The sequence below is a fragment of the Rhododendron vialii genome, chromosome 2a (assembly GCF_030253575.1).
Source record: "Rhododendron vialii isolate Sample 1 chromosome 2a, ASM3025357v1".
In the NCBI taxonomy this organism is placed as follows: Eukaryota; Viridiplantae; Streptophyta; class Magnoliopsida; order Ericales; family Ericaceae; genus Rhododendron; species Rhododendron vialii.
In genome coordinates this window covers 46,661,548-46,682,621 of record NC_080558.1, presented here as the reverse complement: position 1 = coordinate 46,682,621, position 21,074 = coordinate 46,661,548, and the positions used below count along the sequence as shown (strand labels likewise).

Sequence of the window (21,074 nt, the reverse complement as noted above, 5' to 3'; positions counted from 1 at the left end):
TTTGAATTTGATTAAACGTCCAAATTAGCTATTCCATTTTTTTTTTAAGGTTTTCCATTGGCGTTCATCTGTTGGATATGTGTTGTTTCGTGTTTTTTTATTGGTTTTTTTGGATTTTTCTCTATTATATTTTCAGACAAAAAAAGATTGTCTAGCCTTATAACTAATTCCTAGATGAGAAAAAAAGGACATTGAATTGTTGGAGTTAATGGTGAAAAGGATTAATTTCCCTACGGTGGAATATGGGTTGGGCTAATTTATGTTAGGTAGAGGTTAGGCAGATTAAGGAGAAAGGAGCTTAGGCCGATGAAAGGTTGTCGTGAGTCTGAGGTTGGAGGAAGTCCTCCTACTGGGTAGGAGGAGATCCGCGTTCATCATCTAATCAAATAGCGTGCATCTACAAAATGTATCTGAGCGAATGAAAATAACATGCCGTTTGTGGGTCATTTAGTTTTTCTAAGATGCCCATTGGTACATTGCACAAATTCTCATCATAAAAACCCCACTATGAAAAAAAATAAATTACGAAGAACTTCTCAAATCTCTATCTGGCCATGGTTTCTCCATTTTTAACTCCAATGAAAAAAAAACCCTCCTACGCTACTAAGGCACTAAAAAAATTAGACACTAACTTAATTTACGCTTTCCAGGTCCATTAGCAAGACATAACCAAAGGTCCATGAAGCGTTTTAAAAAAAAGCAAAGACAGGAAAAAAAGTTACGTTAAACCCATTTGAAATGGGACATGTTCGACTATTATGACCTTAGGCATGTAACAAAATTATAAAAAAGAAGAAGAAGAAGAAGAAGAAGGAGGAGGTAGCTTCAATGTGATAAAGAAACGGAGTGAGATGAGGATAATTTTTTTTTAGAAGTTAGAGTTTTTTTTTAGATGTCGAAGACTCAAGGGTAGTGTTTTAGAGAGTCCTTTTTGGTAGAAGAAAGGATTTTAGTTGGGATCTTGCGATAGTGGACTATCAATTTAGATTAGGTTCTTAGCAATTTTTGAATTTTAATAAAAAAACAATTATATCAGTAATAAAAAATATACGAAGAGGATTTCTGATCATTTTATGCTAAAGGGTCATAATAAATATTTGTCTCTAGGGCTTTTATGATTAACTTACATTTTTCATTTGTTCATATGGCTCTAATATGAGAGCATAAAGTTAAAAATTAATTATCACTATTTTAGGGTAAATTATAAATAAATGTAATTAATCTAACCATATTTTTACTATATATTATATCATAATAAACATAATTATATATATATATATATATATATAATTTTTCGTACATAATATAATCTAATATATTATTATATATAAATATTGTTTTATATATTTTATTTTATTTTCTTATGTAATAAATATATTATCTTTACGAATATAGCATAAGTTAAGTGTGTAGCCCAGTGGTTGTGCGCCCTTATAAAGTAAGGAAGGTTGGTGGTTCGATTCTTGGCAAAGGCATGTGGTTGGATTATTCCACACGCGCCACGTGGAGGATCCAGGTTGATCCACCTGGCGGTACAAAGATGGGGCCACGTGGCACCCAAATTTTTTTTAATATTATTTTATTTGGCATGACATTTGGCGACAAAAGTGTTTTTAGTCGGGGAAAGTTGTATTCGGCGACCAAAAACATTTTAGTCGGGGAAAGTTGTATTCGGCGACCAAAAGTTTGGTCGCCGTATGTAAATATGATTTTCCGAAAAGATTTGAATTAATTAGATTCGGCGACTAAACTTAGTCGCGAATACCTTTCGCGACAAAAGTATTTTGTCGGGAAAAACAATCTTCGGCGACAAAAAATTTTGGTCGGCAAAAGTTTTCCCAGACCAAGTGTCACCGACCAAAGTGGCGACCAAAAATTTAGTCGTGGAAAGGTTTTGGCGACCAAAAACAGCCTTTTGGCGACTATTATTTTAGTCGGCAAAAGTGTTTTTTTTTGTAGTGTGACTTGTAAATTACAAGGCTATGCTTCTAGATGGTGGAAGCAATTGCAATATAATCGGGAGCGCCAGTATAAACAACCAGTCAAGACATGGCTCAGGATGAGACGATTGATGAGTGATAGATTTCTTCAATCGCATCATGGTCAGATGTTATATGAAGAGTATCGAAGAAATCTTGAGTCCAAGCGATTGTCCCAAGATAATCTTGAGTTGTCTTATTCTTTTTCAAGTAATAAAAATTATACCGTTGCGGCTACTGAAAACTCGAGGGACACATCACTGAGACTGTTGGGTTCAGGTCACTCAAAGCGTCAACAAACCGATAAAAATCTTTCAATCTCAGATTCATCACGTTCCAGCTATTATGATGGATATGAGATCGCAGAAGAGGAAGGAGATCGAGTTGAACTAGAGGAGGTGATATTTGTTGAGCCCAACATCGAAGAAACAGTGGAGGTCGATGTTGAATGCAGTCATTGTGGGCACATTGAAGCTGACGGTAACTAGAAATTTGACCTTGGTATTAGCGAAAAAGAAGAAACTATAATTGAAGTTGATGATAAAAAAAATGATATCGATGTTGGTGATCAAGTTGTTGATGACCAAAATAATTGTCCATTGGAGGTGGTTGATACTAATATTAGTGTCAATGAGGAGATTTTGGTTAGCGACATTGACGAAAGTAAATTGGTGTCCGAAAAAGTAGATTCAAAAGATTCAGCCAACGATCATGTCGAAGAATACATTCATGGAAAGGATTCAAAATATGATTGCGGGCAAAGTAGAATTAATGATGCTAATTTTGTCGATTTTCTTGGTGTGCAACAATTTGATTGGGTTCCGAACATTCGTCTAATACATCTTGTTAACAAGTTGAAGTACGAAGAGAAAAGATCATTGCATAAATACTTTTCTTTAAATGATTTTTGGAAGACGAACAAGCGGTTGAAGTATTCCAAATATCTATTTCTTTGAAATGGAAGGTGGCAAGTTTCTAATGAGAACTCGAGGTCGAGTTCTTTTGAAGAAAAGGAGACTGATGTAGGACAAAAATGGAGAATTTTTGTATTTTATTTTTATTGTTTTAGAATAAGATTTTGATTAGGAATATTTTCGTTTATGTTAGAATTATTAACTTTCCGTATTTAGTTTGATTTTGATTTCTACCTTTATTAGGATTCTTGGTCTACAAGAATTAGGATTTTATTTTAATTAATTAGGAAATATCTTTTATTTAATGCCGCTTGTTTTGGCATGATTTTATTATTTCTTTTACAGTAGGATTTCTAGAGTTAGGGTCTTATAAAAAGGGCTGTAACCTATTCAATTACAAAACTTTTATAACTTTTATCAATAATATTCAGAGATTTTCTCTTTCTTTCTTGTGCGCAAGAATTGCTCGTTGCGACGAGTTGTTTATCTCGTTTGGACTAGTACGCTAACTAGTCTCTTGTGAATTCCGCTGCGTCACTTTGGAGATCCATAAGGTTGCTCAATGTACTACTTCTTTTAAAATCATCTCTGTTTATTTAAGCCATTATTATTTGGCACCCAACATATACAGTTTATTTGAAACTTCAATGTGAGTTATTGCGGTGTCCTATGTATTAATTCCGACTCTTGATTTATGTGTTTTATCTTAAGCTTGTTTGTCACGGAAACAATTTAGCGGCGGTTTAAAATCTGGTTGAATGGTAGACACAAAGGTTCCATGTCAAGGCTGATTTTCACAACGGTCTTTCTATTGTCAGCCCAGTGGGTTGACAATAAGCACACAAGAGAATCAAGAAAACAGATATTTTTATATATTTTTTTACACTTTTTAATATACATTCACACTTCTTATTGTCAGCCCAGTGGGCTGATTTTAGATTTTTCCTTTTCACAAAGTTATAACAACAGAAGTAATAAGTTATCTGTTGATTCCATCATGGAAGCTCATTTATTCAGTTTCTTTGCATCCCATATAGAACGGTACGTCTCCATCTTTAGGTTTTGCAACTACCATTCCGTGAAGTTTATATTACTCCACTTTGGGCGTGTCCCGCGTGTGTCTGAGACATGTCCGGTATGTGTCAAAAATGTGTCTAACTGGAAAAAAGAACAACGGTCTGACTAAAAAAGAAACGTGTCTAACTTAGAAAATTAAATACTCGGACACATATTTTTCACATGCCAGGAACGTGTCTACCGTGTTCGACACGTCTGCGATAATGATACAAAAGGCCCGGAAACATGTCCGTGCTTCTTAGATTACAACCAACAATGAAAAACGCACTCGGCTAAAAGAAGGAAAAAAAGACCTTATTGCGTTTTCCTTGATTCTCTCTGTACCATTGTATCTCTTCTTTCAAATGAGACCTAACCCCTTGTGACGGATTTATGCTCATCTTTTTTAATTAAGTTAGGACGAGGCGATTTAGAACACAAGCAGGAATGGGTGTGGCGGCCTAAAAAATTAAAAGTTCGTCAGTGCATACTGGTTATTTGCATAACAAAAAGGGGGACGAAACAAAACAAAGGGGAAAAAAACGGATCTTTGGTGCAGCAGTCCCATCAACACCATTTTCTTTATGAATTCCAAGTGAGGAGATAGGATGCAAACTGTCCTTTTCCAAAAAATAAATAATCCGAGAGAAGATGCAGCCCAACAACACAGGAATGAAAGCGTTGAAAGTCAAAATTCCTCGCATCCTACTACAGACTTGAATGAACAAAACAGAGCACCAAGGGCTGATCTTTTTCACCGGGACAGCAGTATTTTACCATTAAAAAAAGCACTTGAGAATCACAAGAGTTAAAACAAATGATGTCAAAAACTACAGGAACGTCGATGGATACTAGGCTAGGGCGCTACTATTCGCAGCCCCGTATTTTCTCCCATAGCCCACTGCATTTCAGTAAATGTTTGTTGAAAATCATACATAACATTTTGGTAAATAGTTGTTGAAAACAAGATTATATTTCGGTAACTACATGTCTAAAATATGTTCAACCTTCGATAAACAACTGCCGAACATATATTTTCGGTAAATAGCTGTTGAAAAAAATATTATATTTCGATAATTGGATGCTGAAAATGTATCTCAATTTTGGTAACTAACCGTCGAGTATAATTGAAAATTTTTAATGGGCTATGAGAGAAAATACGGGGCTGCGAATAACAGCGGCCCTAGGCTATTTGAGCTCAAGCAGCACCACTGCCGAAGTGTTGCCCAATGATTTAAAAGTGTGTATACAACCCTGTAAGTACTCGTTGCAAGCTATTAAAATCGAATCATTTTCCTCGTCTTTATACTTGACGTAGTATGTTCCAGCTTCCAGGTCCAGTCTTTTAGCCACTTCTTGCTGAAGCGCTACTAATCTAGACGGCAAAGAAAGAGGAAACTTGATCATATTATTTTCATATTTTGCCTTAATTGTCACTATATCCGCATCTTGGAATGCTGGCTTTGTGTGAGCAACACTATCTGGGGCTTGATTGAAGGCAAATCAGAATTTTGACGTTGTCGGGTTTGTCCCTCGTTCTCAGTAGGCGAGGGCCGAAAGGAACGGAACTTTTTTATGTCGCGATTGCGAGCAAGGACGGAACCAGGATTTTACCTTAGTAGTGGCGAAATGTATACTAAAAAAATTTAGTGGTGGCGAGACTATGTAAGTTGGGCATAAATTTTTTTTTTTACATATAATAATTGCATTTTTTAAAATTCTTGTCGTGGCGGTAGCCCCTACTAGACCTCCCCTGATCCCATCCTTGATTGCGAGGTGGCCACCTATCGATACCATAACCCCTACATACACGCTTCAATGTCGATATGCTAACTGCAAAACGAACAATTTAGATTAGAGAAAAACCTTCTATACTTCCAAAAGCCCAACACTTTCTAAGTGAAAAGAGACCGTCTAGTTAAAAAATACAATGACGACAACAAGCAAACTCAGTATTTCAAATTTTGAGAGTGTACTTTTACCTTGGAGTTTCTTTGCAGCATCGTTACGGCTCTTTTTGGAATATTTAAGAATATCATCCAAAGAAACTTCATTTCATTCTGAATCTGAACTAGTAACCATGATGACGTTTCGTTTGGTAGTGATGACATTATGTGCATTTTTTGAATGATCCATTGACAGCTGATCAGATGAATCTAGTTGCGTCGTAACTTTTCCACTCTGCAAGGGTTCAAGACTAGGCAAATTGTACTTTTGTGCCTCACTAACGACATTCGTTTCATTGCTTATGGCATCCATTGGTGGCAGATCCAGATGACCTGGCTGCAACATCACTCCTCTACCCTTAGCTTGGATCTTTTCAACAGAATGAAGTTTTAGTCCATTCTGAAAATCCATAACTTCAACTGATAATAAATCCCCCAGTTCTTGGCCAGAAGCAAGCTTAAAAGTTCTGAAATTTTCCTCCATCGTCCCCAATATCAAGCTCAATGAGGTCCATGAGTTGTCACGGTATCTTTCGCTCGTGGGCAAAAAAAACTCTAGTACATAAATGTCATTTGCAGTGTAACTGCTCTGCAAGCATATTGTGAACCAACCATGGAAATTGCACGGTTGTGCATAGGGTAGCAAGGGGTACTCAGCTAAGCTGAGTTGGGTTATATCCGAGCAATATAACATGTTAGGAGGTAAAAGTACCATCCTGGCAACCCCTCCCTTTCTTAAGTGACAGGATTTACTGACTAGTACAAACATCTTACGCCAGAAGTTTGAGTGCCCACAAAATTCCACACCCTCAGACAGGAGTTGCCCTCGCAGTAAATCATTGCAAGCACTGCAAGGGACCCATGTCATAGCCAAGGGTAGCTCATGAATTTTGCAAACCCTTTCCAACACCGTCTTGATCATGAGTTCCTGGAAGGCAGTCGTGCATGCTTTATTTTCATCCCCGATTTATTTTGAAAGTATTGTCACATCAGGATTCTTGAGTGAAGTTATCACTTACAGTAACTATAAACTGTTTTAAAATCAAAAGATTTAATATTGCATCAAGGTTTTCCACTCACTTGCATTTCGTAGTGTTTATATCCATCAAAACATAGCAAACCAAACTCCTGCAGGGAAATGGAAACATGCAACTCACTAATCTTGAAAACACACTGGATATACACAAGTAGGGTCAAAGAAAAGCAAAGTAAAAAAATATATATGTCCATATGGGTGACAAGGGTTTGTGCAACATTGGCCTCGCAGAAGTCCCAGCCTATGAGGAAATGATCTTGGAAATTTTGTGAGTCAGCATTCAACATATCAATATTTTCTTCAAAGGAACACAAGCTTCCGGTGAATAAAAGTCTAGTATACCCTAACTGAAATTCAAAGGAGACCCTTAGGTTACATACGTGTTGTTTAGCAAAACACTAGCTCAGATTTGATTTCAGAGAATTCAACTGCGATGGTGTTTCACACGAATGGATGTCGAGTGAAAGAGAACATGGCATAGGAGTCCCTGACTGATTCGTTAAGTCCTAATTCCACTCAGGATACTTTAAAAGCATAATTAAGGAGGGGCGATGTTCTTTTTAAATGGCAGCTTTCCTGTATCCGAGGGAACAAAACCCACAAAACTCCTCAAGGTCTAATGATGTCTGTTATCTGGAGAGATCTATATCAACTTATCAAGACAACTGAATGAGGGTCTGGAGTCTGGACCGTTGTATCTCATCAAAATGCTTAATATTCGTTTTTGATTGCTTATCCAATTTTGCATTGCAGTTGTCTAATTGGAAAACTACTTCCTTCTTAAAGGAAAAACATTGGCTCATGCTCATAGAGGTGCAATGACTAAATTTGAAGGAGAAACAGTGGATAGTTGCCAAATCATTGACTTCTTTTCTTTTTCATGGTAAGAGCCAAATCATCGACTTCAAAATATTTGAAGGAGAAACAGTGGGTTGTTGCCAAATCATTGACTTCTTTTCTTTTTCATTTTTTATGGTAAGAGCCAAATCATGACTTCAAAATGTTCTGTTTTAAGCCTTTCGTGATTCCATAAGACAACCATGTGCTAAAGTACACTCATATTGTCCGAAGCACCAGTTGAATACGAAGAGTTATTGCCATAAGAAATTGAGGGATACCAGTGTTTCTCGTCTCATGTTGACTTAAAGAGACGAAAATTCAAAAAAGTTAAAGTAAAAGGATGTGACCAAAGTATAAAAATTAACAGTTTTGTACAAACTATAATTTACGTAAGCAAAGCTTATTAAAGGAGGTTAGATATCAAGAGTCCGGTTCCCATAAGGGATCCGCACGGGCTTACCGTGCGGGACTCCCCTTTTCCGATCGAATTGCGACGATCCGAGCCGCTCAAAGTGATCAGAACGTGATTTTAAGGGTACTCGCGAGAAATCAGCAAAAAAAATGATCGGGAAGGACTTGATCTGAACAGGTTTAACCACTCAGTATTTAAAACAATGAAATTGGATAAATCAAGCCCGAATAGGAAAAAATTGATTAGTTACTGAAATAAACAATAAATATTAGCTTCCGCAGATGAATCCTCTTTCCCTTTTTTGGGGCAAGAAAGTAGGATCAAGAAATGTATTTTCATCAACGAACGGAAATTTTCCTCCCTGAGATCCACTTCTTTTTGACATTTTCCATTGCTTCCTCTCACATCTTGAGGAGTTCATGGAAAGACTGGCGATATTGCATGTCAATGGCGTCAAGCTCTAGCTTCAACTCATCCCTCTGATCTCCATCTCCTACAGATTGTGTAGAAAAACTCAACGAGCTGACATCATTTGATGGAGAACTACATGGAAAAGCAATCTCCGCAGTATTTAGGATTTCATCCACGACGACAAATCTAGAGAAACTACCCTTGCATCCTTCAAACCCATATGAACTCATGTTCCATTCACTTCACAAGACATTCACATATGAGGTGGAATCATGCTCCTTGGAAATGGCTTCACCAGAAACTCTTTCAGATCTTGAAGCCCAAGAACATCTCATAGAGCTTTGATTATTTACATGAGTAGAATCCCCACATGGACTTTCTTTACTCGTAGAGTTTCCAAACGAGGGCTTCCAGTTCGGTACAAGTTTTACAATCAAGCTGTCTATCAACTCAGCTATGAAAGTCAAATCTTCATTTGACAAATCAAGTTGGTCAACCATCTCACCCGCTATTGACTGTACAGTATCACGGGCAATTAATGTAAAACACAAAATGAATATTCCGAGCATGACCTGCAAACACAAAAAAGCTTTTAGACCATTCTTAAGAGAATATCAAAGGACTTAAGCCCAGAAGAATTTTACTTACAACATGACTGAATTTATCACCCCTTCCAATTTGAACTCATTTTGTGCCCTTGATCCTCCTTAGTTCTAAAGCTGAAACATGAGTAGCTTCACCAGCACTTTTTGTACAAGTACTGGACAAAAGCTTATTGTGCGGCTTATTTGTATAGATAGTCCTCAAAGTATTATCAAAATGTCAATTTGGTCCCAAATATACAAATCGCGTCAATTGCATCCCCAATATTTATAATGCAAGTTTAAATGGTCCCCTGCACTAACTCGTCCAAATTAACTGTTAAATGCAGGGTTATTTTTGTAACTTAGCTACAATTATCCCTTCTTCAACCTCAAACCCTGACTTTCTAAAAAAAAAACCTTAAACCCTCCACCCTGACCCAATAAACCCCAAGCCATGAAAACCCTCAAATCGCCCACTTTCCACTTCCTAGAAAAAGAAATGCAGAGATAGTTGTCAACAAAAATAAATAAATAACAAATCAACAAGCCCCCTAAACCACCTCCGTCGTCATCATGTTTAACCCAAAAAAACTCTTCAATCGCAATACCTTGAACTGGCTTCGCCGTCGTTGCCCTGTTCAATCCAAAAACCCTCCGTCGCGGCTCCCAAACGCACCACCACACCCCTGAAATACCATAGTAACCTCCATCCCAACCCCTCACCAAACCAACACCAAAATCGCAGTGCCAAAACCCAAAAACATCAATGCGCCATTGCTGCCTCTGTACCTCGGTACTCACACATTAGTTTGCTAGACAGAACTAAAAAACGCATCACACATTAGTTAAACCAACACCACCACCACTACTACTACTACATGTTACTGCAATTAAAATTAACCATTAAATTGGAAGTTGTAGCACTTCCAAACCACCAGCGCCGGTGGGCGTCCGACACCGATAAAATAGAAAGGCAGTCATCGGCAGATCTTCACCCGCAATGACCGTTGGTTCTGAATGGGCTTCTAAAGCAGATCAGGAGTTTGCCAAAGTCACGCTGGATCTTCAATATGATAACACCGTTGTCCTTCGGAGCGTCGAGCCGGCCACATTCGTCAACATTAAGGCCGAGATCGCGATGCCGCCATCTCTGTTGCCAGCAGAATTGACACTCCGGCGAGCGGATCGAGCAAGCTCCTGCACTTCTCACAAGAGTTGAAAGTGGAGGCAATGACATTTTAAGGGAATTTTGTGGGGTTTGAAATGTATTAGTGAAATATAGAATTTTAAGAGCATGAAATGGTGGTCGTGGTGGAGGAGCTTTGACGTGTACGGAGGGGTTTGGGTTGAATTGGGAATCAATTTGGTTAGGGTAGAGAGTGGGTTTGAGGTTGAAGATGGGATAATTGTAGCTTAATTACAAAAATACCCCTGCATTTAACAGTTAATTTGGACGGAGTTAGTGCGGGGACCATTTAAACATGTATTATAAACATTGGGGATGCAATTGACGTGATTTGTATATTAGGGACCAAATTGACATTTAGATAGTACTTTGGGAACTATCCGTACAAATAAGTTCTTATTGTGCCCAGAGTCTATTTCCATGGCGAATGAATTCGGCTTTGGCACATTTATTGACTTTATTATTGATTTGATTCATGACTGGTCTACACACGGTTGCTGATGTCCATTATGGGGACTGTCGCGAGGTGATGGGTTGGAAGTACAAACGAGCTTATGAGGAGACACAGAAGTACAAGGAAGGGTTATACTTGAGAAACTTTTTTGTTCTCTACAAAATAGACTCGGTTTCAATTTCATCCTTACAAAACTTTTGGTTTCAATTTTAGCCTTCAAGTTTCTGGCATATTTCAATGTTACCCTTTCTATCAAACTTGGACGGAAAATGCTCACATGGCTAAAATGTGCTTAGTTGGCGATGGAAAGAATCCCATATAGTGCCACTTAAGACTTAACCCACACAAAGCATAATCAAAGACCCACAACAGACTTCACCCACAGAAATCATAACCAAACATTTTTTTCAGTTGAAAGATTCCATAATTTCCATTTCGTTCATTGTGTTGAAATTGTGTACTGTATCTCATCCCTAACCTCTGCAAAATTGGGCATACCATATTTTTTCAACTTTTCAAGTGTCCAAACAAAACCACTTCTTTTTTTTTTTTTGCTCGGCTAGAAAACCCAATTGTTTTTTTTCTCGGCTACAAAACCCAGTTGATAAAGAACATTAATTTCTAAATCAATTGTATTCATGCCTTTTAATGCACTAAATCCATTGCTATGCACTATTGGGTTAAAAATTAAGGATTTTTCTGTTCTTTTTTACTGGACGGATTTTTTCTGTTTTGATAAGTGGGTCATTCGGTTACTGCTAGCAATCAATCAAGAAGAGGAAGGAAATGGGTGGAGATGGTCGATAGAGGAGCCAATTGGATTCCAACTTTCACAGCCCAATCTGAAATCAATTATGTTTGGCACGGGCCATCAAGTGTGATTTATGCCAAACAACAGATTGTTTATGGGTGCAGTTCTGAAAATTAAAATCAGATTGTTCGTAGGTGGGCTTGGGTCTTTAGGAAGTGATTTGTGTGGGTTAAGGCTTGAGATTTGTGTGGATCTTTGCCTCTTTGGTTATGATTTGTGTGAGTTAAGGCTTAATTGGCACTATCTGTATCTGGGATTCTTGCCATCGCCAGCTAAGCACATGTTAGCCATGTCAGCATTTTCTGTTAGCCTCTTAGGCATTTTCCCGTCCAAGTTTGACAGAAAGGGTAACATTGAAATCTGCTAGCAACTCGAAGGGTAAAATTGAATTGAGTTAAGACGAGGCGATTTACAACACAAGCGGGTGTGTGGCAGCCAGAAAAATTAGAACATCCTCACTGCATACTGGTAACATGGGGGACGAAACAAAACAAAACAAAAGGGGAAAAAAAACTGATTTTTGGTGCAGCAATCACATCAACACCATTTTCTTTATGAATTCTGATCAAGTGAGATAGGATGCAAAACTTTTCCAAAAACCGTAATCCAAGAGAACTACCATAAAGAAAATGGTGTTGATCACCAGGAATAAAAGCGTTGTAAGGAAGTCAAAATTCCTTGCATATCCTACTATAGACATGAATAAACAAAACAGAGCACCAAGGGCCGATCTTTTCACTGGGGCAGCAGTACTACCATTAAAAAAAGCACTTGAAAATCACAGGAATTCAAACAAATGGAGGTCGATGGATACTAGGCTATTTGAGCTCAAGCAGCACCACTACCGAAGTGTTGCCCAATGATTTAAAAGTGTGTATACAATCTTGCAAGTCCTGGTCGCAAGCTATTAAAATCAAGTCATTTTCCTCGTCTTTATACCTGATGTAGTAAGTTCCAGCTTCCAGGTTCAGTCTATTAGCCCCTTCTTGCTGAAGCGCTACTAATCTAGATGGTAAAGACAGCCGGAACTTTATCATATTATTTTCATATTTCGCCTTAATTGTCACTATATCCACATCTTGGAATGCTGACTTTGTGTGAGCAACACTATCCGAGGCTTGATTCGAAGGCAAATCAGAAATTAGACGTTGTCGGATTTGTACCTCGCTCTCAACTAGCGAGGGCCAAAAGGAACGGAACTTTTTTATGTTGCGAGGTGGCCACCGCTGGATACCATAACCCCTACATACACGCTTCAATGTCGATACGCTAACTGCAAAACGAACATTTTAGATAAGAGAAAAACCTTCTATACTGCCAAAAGCCCAACAACTTCAAATTTTGGGAGTGTACTTTTACCTTGGAGTTTCTTTGCAGCATCGGTACGTCTCTTTTTGGAATATTTAAGGATATCATCTAAAGAAACTTCAATTCGAACTCCAGTGTTTTTACGTTGCATTTCTTGAGTCTCTCTTGGGCCTCCTTCTGAATCTGAACAAGTAACCATGATTATGTTTCGTTCTGCAGTGACATCGACATTACGTGCATTTTTTGAATGATACATTGACAGCTGATAAGATGAATCCAGTTGGGTCGTAACTTTTCCACTCTGCAAGGGTTCAAGACTAGGCAAATTGTACTTTTGTGCCTCACTAACGACATTCGTTTCATTGCTTATGGCATCCATTGGTGGCTGATCCAGATGACCTGGCTGCAACATCACTCCTCTACCCTTAGCTTGGATCTTTTCAACAGAATGAAGTTTTAGTCCATTCTGAAAATCCATAACTTCAACTGATAATAAATCCCCCAATTCTTGTCCAGAAGCAAGCTTAAAAGTTCTGAAATTTTCCTCCATCGTCCCCAATATCAAGCTCAATGAGGTCTGTGAGTCGTCACCCCATCTGTTGCTTGTGGGCAGAAAAATCTCTAGTACATAAATGTCATTTGCAGTGTAACTGCTCTGCACGCATAATGTGAACCAACCACAGAATTGGCACGCTCGTGCATAGGGTACCAAGGGGTACTCAGCTAAGCTGAGTTGGGTTATGTCCGAGCAGTACAACATGTTAGGAGATGAAAGTACCGTCCCGGCAACCCCTCCCTTTCCTAAGTGACTGCATTTACTGACTTTTACGAACAAGTCAAGCCAGTAGTTTCTGTGCCCACAAAATTCCAAAGCCTCAGACAGGAGTTGCCCTTGCACTAAATCATTGCAAGCACTGCAAGGGACCCATGTCTTAGCCAAGGGTAGCTCATGAATTTTGCACACCGTTATCAACACCGTCTTGAGTTCCTGGAAGGCATTTCTGCGTGCTTTATTTTCATCCCCTATCTGTTTTGAAAGTACTGTCACATCAGGATTCTTGAGTGAAGTTAGCACTTACATTAATTATGAACTGTTTCAAAATCAAAAGATTTAATATTGCATCATGGTGTTCCACTCGCTTGCATTTCGTAGTGTTTATATCCATCAAAACATAGCAGACCAAACTCCTGCAGGGAAATGGAAACATGCAACTCACGAATCTTGAAAACAAACTCGATATACACAAGTAGGGTCAAAGAAAAGCAAAGTAAAGAAAATATACGTCTATATATGTGACAAGGATTTGTGCAACATTTGTCTTGCAGAAGTCCCAGCCTATGAGGAAATGATCTTGAAAATTTTGTGAGTCAGCATTCAACATATTAATATATTCTTCAAAGGAACACAAGCTTCCAATGAATAAAAGTTTAGTACCCTAACTAAAATTCAAAGGAGACCCTTAGGTTACATACGTGTTGTTTAGCGATACACTAGCTCATATTTGATTTCAGAGAATTCAACTGCGATGGTATTTCACATGAATGGATGTCCAGTCAACGAGAACTTGGCATAGGAGTCTCTGACCAATTCGTTAATTCCACTTAGAATACTTTAACAGCATAATTAAGGAGGGGTGATGTTCTTTTTAAACGGCAGCTCTTCCTGTGTCCGAGGGAAGAAAACCCACAAAAGTCCTCAAGGTCTAATGATGTCCGTTAGCTGGAGAGATTTATATGAAGACAACTGAATGAGGCTCTGGACCGTTGTGTCTCATCTAAATGCTTGATATTCGCATTTGATTGCTTATCCAATTTTGCATTGCAGTTGTCAAATTGGCAAACTACTTCCTTCGGAAAGGAAAAAACATAGGCTCATGCTCTTTGGTGCAATGACTATATTTGAAGGAGAAACACTGGGTTGCTGGCTTGTTGCCAAATCATTTTCTTTTCTTTTTCTTTTTTTATGGTAAGAGCCAAATCATCGACTTCAAAATGTTGTGTTTTAAGCCTTTCATGATTCCATAAGACAACCATGTAGCTCAAGTATACTCATAGTGCCCAAAGCACCAGTTGAATACGAGGAGTTATTGCCACAAGAAATTGAAGGATACCAGTGTTTTTCACGTCGACTTAAAGAGATGAAATTTTTTAAAAAGCTAAAGTACATGGATGAGCAAAGTATAGAAATCATAAAAAATTAGAGGTCGGCCCCATTTTTAAGGTTCGTTTTCATCCGAACTCTAAAATATTTTCTCCAAACCAGTATAGGCTTGGTTATGGTACGGAATGGCATTTGTACCCCCAAACTATTTATTTTAATGTGTGGTGAGGCTATGTGTACTGTCCAATGGTCTATGAGAATTGCATAAGGGAACTTTTTATTTTAGTGTGTGGTGAAACTGTGACTGTGCGGTGGGCTATGAGAACTGCATTGCGAACAGTTTATTTTAGTGTGTCGTGAGGCTATGTGAACTGTTTAATTTTTAGTGTGTTATGAATCTATGTGAATTGTGCAGTGAATTTTGTGAATTGCATAATTTTATGTTCAATATGGATCTTGTTTGGTAGATATCATCGAGTAGGTTCCAAAAATGTATTTTTTTTTAAAAAATAAATTTCTACAACAAAAGATATGATTATTTGAAAATTGAACAATGTATTAATGGTGCACCTGGTTCATGGAGCACTGGATAATTTTCCCATGGAAACGGCCTAATTGGAATAATTAATGCAAACAATTGTGCTCTTTTTGGGTACTGAACTTAAAATATGGGGCCTATCTCTAAAAACCCCTACAAATTAACAGTTTTGTACACTATAAATTTATGTAAGCAAAGCTTATTAAAGGAGGTTAGATATCAATATCTATTTCAGATATATCCATGACGAATAATGAACAATACTTTTTTAGTAGTGGGTACCCTTATTTAGGTAGCTGCTCTTCCTCTCCAGTTGTTTAAAAAAGGACATCCAGTTTTGACATTTCTGGGTCCATCCAGAACTCAATTTGATCGTTGAGAAGATTAGCCAGGACAAAAATTATGTGGATCAAATATTGATCAACATGATTTAGAACACTGTATTTTCTTGTCGATATGATCACAAGGATTTAGAACACATTTATAGTCAAACAAATACACATACACCGGATTGGAGCCAATTTATTTGAACATAGATATGCTTGATCAGTTTGTGATCGATATTCAAGCAAATTGGGCAGATAATACTTCTTCACAGGCTCTACACAATAAATTGTTCAAATCATCAAAACGAGTTTGGGATAGACAAAAAGAAAAAAAGAAGAAGAAGCCTTTCATTATTTTATATCTAACTTTCATAAATTATTGGGAGTAGTTTAAAATTTTAATATCAATAGGGAAATGCAGGACTTTCAAGTAGACTTATTTCAGAAGGACGTGCATTTTACCTGAAAAAGTTGAATTCCTAATGAGACCAACATTAAGGAGACGAGCGAGTAGAAAAGAAGCATAGTTGAGAAAAATCAAGGGAGAATTTCAAAAAAACCTCTGAACTTTCTGACAACTCTAAAAAAAACACCTGGACTTTCACTATTAACAAAAAAAACACCTAAACTTAGCATTCCGTTAACAATTAGATCCTTGCTGTCTAATTCCGTCTAGTCCTAACGGATGGAGCTAACGGAAGGCGTTAACTTTTTATTTTATTTTTACTTTTTACATTCAAAAATTACTTTTAACTTTTTCTTTTTTTATTGGTAAATAAATATGCAATAAAGTTCTTTTTTTTTTATACTATTTATCAAAAATTACTATTTATCAAAAATTACTTTAACTAATCATTAATTATTGAAAAATAATTAATGATTAGTTACTGAAACAAACAATAAGTATCAGCTTCCGTCGATGAATCCTTTTTCGCTTTTTTGGAGCTAGAAAGGAGGATCAAGAAATGTATTTACATCAACAAACAAAAATTTTCCTCCTCAAGATCCACTTCTTTTTGACATTTTCCATTGCTTCCTCCCACATCCTGAGGAGTTCATGGAAAGACTGGCGCTATTGCATGTCAATGGCGTCAAGCTCCAGCTTCAACTCAACCCCCTGATCGCCATCTGCTACAGGTTGAGTAGAAAAACTCAACGAGCTGATATCATTTGATAGAGAACTATAAGGGGTTCAGAGGCTGTCCATAATCATGAACTCCAAATTCGCTTCCTGTGGGACTCGAACCTCCCCCTCCACAGTGGAGGGAGAACGAGACAATCAACTTCATTAGGAATTTGAATGTTCAGTTTGGGAAGTTATAAAGAATATGAGCTATTTGAGATCGACTTGACCGGTATCCCGTTCGTTTTCGGATTTTGGATTTTGATTTCAAAAAAACTATGAGCAGAGACAATTCGCAGAGAACCACGCAGAGACAAACGCGTTTGGCCCCATTTTGAGTCCCAAAAAAATTTAGAAAAATATCCATAAATTTTTGAATATTATTTTATGGGGCCCTTTATGATAAGATTGTTATCACGTACTACGCTTTTAAAAAGTTACCGATTTTCAAATGTTTGTACTTAGATGAATGCATTTTCTTTTGTTTAGTAAGTGAAGGTATATGAAAGTCCAACTTTTGATTCATGTAATCTATGTGTAAGTTTTCACCTATGGAAAGTAGGGCCGATAAACAAATAGAACGAGTTGAACACTCAATTATTTAAATTTGGCTTGAAAATTTAATGAGTTTTAGAAATATATTTAAGATTGACTTGGTCATGAGGCGAATCGATCTCAAACGAATTTTAATCAAGCAAATCACACGATCATGTTCGTTTAAGGCTTTTGGTTTTTGGATTCTAATCATTACCCTATTTCTCTCCAATTATTACTTTCATTTTTCTCTCTATTCCTCTCTAATCATTATCCTATTTCCAATCATTACTCTCTTTCTCTCTATACTTATTTACCTATAAATCAAAAATCAAAACAAAAAAACTATGAGCAGAGACAATTCGCAGAGAATCACGCAGAGACAAACGCGTTTGGCCCCATTTCGGGTCCCAAAAAAATCTAGAAAAATATCCATAAATTTTTGAATATTATTTTATGGGGCCCTGTAAAAAATTAGCTCCAGTGGATATCGGTAAGTATTATTTTTTGATTCGTAGGGGCGAAACTGCTCAAACACGTTTGTCTCTGCGTGGTTCTCTGCAAATTGTCTCTGCTGTTAGCAGAGCTCGAAATTTACTCACCCAATTTAGGTCCTTTTAAGAGATGATGCCTGACCTTCCTTCATCCCCTCTGGACCACACGGCTCTAGTTTTCCATGATTTGTTGTTTTCTCTTTGTAAAAACTAGAAAGTCTTTCTTTTCATTATCATGACAAAATAGGTCCTATCAACAGGCTGCTAAGTTGCTAACTTCAAAATTCATACTCTCCCTCATCGAAGCAGGCGTTATAGACATTAAAATATCTTCTCATTCTGAAATGTCACCGAAACATAACGAAGGGCAGATGATAGATTTGGCACATAATGGTTCTCTACGGAACCTACTATGTTCAAAGCAAATCAAATAGCTTTACGGCAATCTCAGAAAATGCAGTGTGCATGTATATACATACACAGACGCATCGTTTTGCCATCATAACAAGGATTAACCAGTCTGCAACCAAAGCATCCTGTCACAGCCAAACTTCATCTTGAGATAATTAAGAAAAACGATTACACAACATTCACTCTACAAGGCATTTTACCAGTAACAAGAAAAAAGCATAACCACTCAGTATTTAAAACAATGAAATTGGATAATTCAATCTCGAAAAGGGAAAAAATGATTAGTTACTGAAACAAACAATAAGCATCAGCTTCCCCAGATGAAACCTCTTTCCCTCTTTTGGAGCAAGAACGTAGAATCAAAACAATTCAGAGCATTAGTAATGCACAGCAACAGGCTCAATCCACAAAAGTCGACTTTCATGCACAACAACTACTCAGAAATCCTCAGGTACTTGATTATTGGCAAGCTTATTAACTTATCTTCGGCCAATTGTAACGGGCATCCACTAGAGGTTTAATTAGAGTTTTGGTCGGCTAACTTGGTTAATTATAAGTGGGCATCGTACGTATGGTAATGAAACTATGGAGCATCCAAATGATCCACGTTATATTTTCCCCGAATACTCTTACAAATGTAATGAGCCAGATTGAATGGAGTACTAACTTTGTGTTGTATTAGGATATAAGTGTAACCTGATGAACTTGGTCAAAAAGCCTTGGGGAGTGTCAATTAAAACTGAAACTTTTTGAGGATCCTTTGATAACCCTTGCAACGCGTGGTTGTATTTCTACCTAGACTTGGAAGCTTTGGGGATACGTATATAAGGTTGCTCAATGTATCATGTACCACTACTTCTAAAATCATCTCTGCTTATAAAGCCATTATTATTTGAAACTTCAATGTGAGTTATTGCGGTTTTCAATGTATTAATTCTGACTCTTGATTTCTGTATTTTATCTTAAGCTTGTTTGTCGCACAAACAAGTTAGCTGCGGTTTAGAAATATGGTTGAATGTGAGACACAAAGGTTCCATGTAATTTTCACATATAGAACTGTACGTCTCCATCTTTTGGTTTTGCAACTACCATTCCGTGAAGTTTATCTTACTCCACTTTGAACTTGTCCTGCGTGTCCGAAACATGTCCGGTATGTGTCCAAAATGTCGGACTGGGAAGAAAAAAAAAAGTCAGACTAAAAAACAAACATGTCTTACTCAAAAAAATAATTAAATATTCGGACACATATTTTTCACATGCCAAGAACGTGTCGGCTGTGTTCGAAACATCTGCGATGCGGATACAAAAGGCCCAGAAACATGTCCATGCTTCTTAGATTACAACCAACAATGAAAAACGTACTCAGCTAAAGAAGAAAAAAAGACCTCATTGCGTTTTCCTTGATTCTCTCCATACCATTGTATCTCTTCTTTCAAATGAGACCTAATCCCTTGTGACGGATTTATGCTCGTCTATTTTAATTAAGTTAGGACGAGGCGATTTACGACACAAGCAGGAATGGGTGTGGCGGCCAAAAAAATTAAAAGTTCCTCAGTGCATACTGGTTATTTGCATAACAAAAAGGGGGACGAAACAAAACAAAAGGGGAAAAAAACTGATCTTTGGTGCACCAGTCCCATCAATACCATTTTCATTATGAATTCCAAGTGAGATACTAGTATGCAAACTGGCATTTTCCAAAAAATAAATAATCCAAGAGAAGATGCAGCCCAACAACACAGGAATGAAAGCATTGGAAGTCAGAATTCCTCGCATCCTACTACAGACTTGAATGAACAAAACAGAGCACCAAGGGCTGATCTTTTCACTGGGGCAGCAGTATTATTACCATTAAAAAAAGCACTCGAAAATCACAGGAATTAAAACAAACGATGTTAAAAACTACAAGAAGGTCGATGGATACTGGGCTATTTGGGCTCAAGCTGCACCACAACCGAAGTTTTGCCCAATGATTTGAAAGTGTCTATACAATCTTAAGTCCTGGTCGCAAGTAAAATGAACTCATTTTCCTCATCTTCATACCTGATGTAGTAAGTTCCAGCTTCCAGGTTCAGTCTTTTAGCCACTTCTTGCTGAAGAGCTACTAATCTAGACGGCAAAGACAACCGGAACTTTATCGTATTATTTTCATAATTCGCCCTAATTGTCACTATATCTGCATCTTGGAATGCTGGCTTTGTGTGAGAAACACTATCCGAGGCTTGATTCGAAGGCAAATCAGAATTTAGATGTTGTCGGATTTGTCCCTTGTTCTCAACAGGCAAGGACCGAAAGGAACGGAACTTTTTTATGTTTTGATTGCGAGGTGGCCACCAATCAAGACCATAACTCCTACATACACGCTGCAATGTCGATATGCTAACTACAAAATGAACTATTTAGCTAAGAGAAAAACCTTCTCTACTTCCAAAAGCCCAACATTTTCTAAATGAAAAGAGACCGTCTAGTTAAAAATTACGAGGACAACTAGCAAACTTAGAGTTTATATTTTTGGGAGTGTACTCTTACCTTGGAGTTTCTCTACTGCCCCTTTGCGACTCATCTGTGTTCTCTTCTCTTTTCAAAAAGCATTTTTCAAGGATATCCTCC

The 21,074-nt window shown here is 37.5% G+C and overlaps 2 protein-coding genes and 1 long non-coding RNA gene across 4 annotated transcripts in view; 1 reads left to right on the top strand and 2 right to left on the bottom strand.

Annotated features, from left to right (window-relative positions):
• LOC131317991 (uncharacterized) overlaps positions 1 to 21,074 on the top strand; it is an 81,341-nt gene that overhangs the window by 18,219 nt on the left and 42,048 nt on the right. The gene's annotated exons all lie outside the window — the stretch shown is intronic.
• The window catches only part of LOC131317967 (protein NLP7-like), a 67,116-nt gene that overhangs the window by 28,733 nt on the left and 17,309 nt on the right, over positions 1 to 21,074 (bottom strand). Inside the window, exon 4 of one of the 2 annotated variants that reach the window (XM_058347706.1) lies at positions 6,976 to 7,023. The exons of the other annotated variant lie outside the window; for it this stretch is intronic. Within the exon in view, the coding sequence (XP_058203689.1) occupies positions 6,976 to 7,023 (48 nt within the window). The remainder of the gene's footprint in view (positions 1 to 6,975; positions 7,024 to 21,074) is intronic. 2 annotated transcript variants of the gene reach the window in all.
• LOC131317979 (protein NLP7-like) lies at positions 5,720 to 6,807 on the bottom strand. Its single transcript, XM_058347730.1, has 2 exons — positions 5,932 to 6,807; positions 5,720 to 5,782 (listed from the first exon to the last, which is right to left on the bottom strand). The coding sequence occupies exon 1, from the start codon at positions 6,761 to 6,763 to the stop codon at positions 6,005 to 6,007; it is 759 nt and encodes a 252-aa protein (XP_058203713.1). The 5' UTR covers positions 6,764 to 6,807; the 3' UTR covers positions 5,720 to 5,782; positions 5,932 to 6,004.

Coding starts and splice junctions, on each gene's coding strand:
- LOC131317979 (XM_058347730.1), bottom strand. CDS start 6,763: ATGACATGGGTCCCTTGCAGTGCTTGCAATGATTTACTGCGAGGGCAA.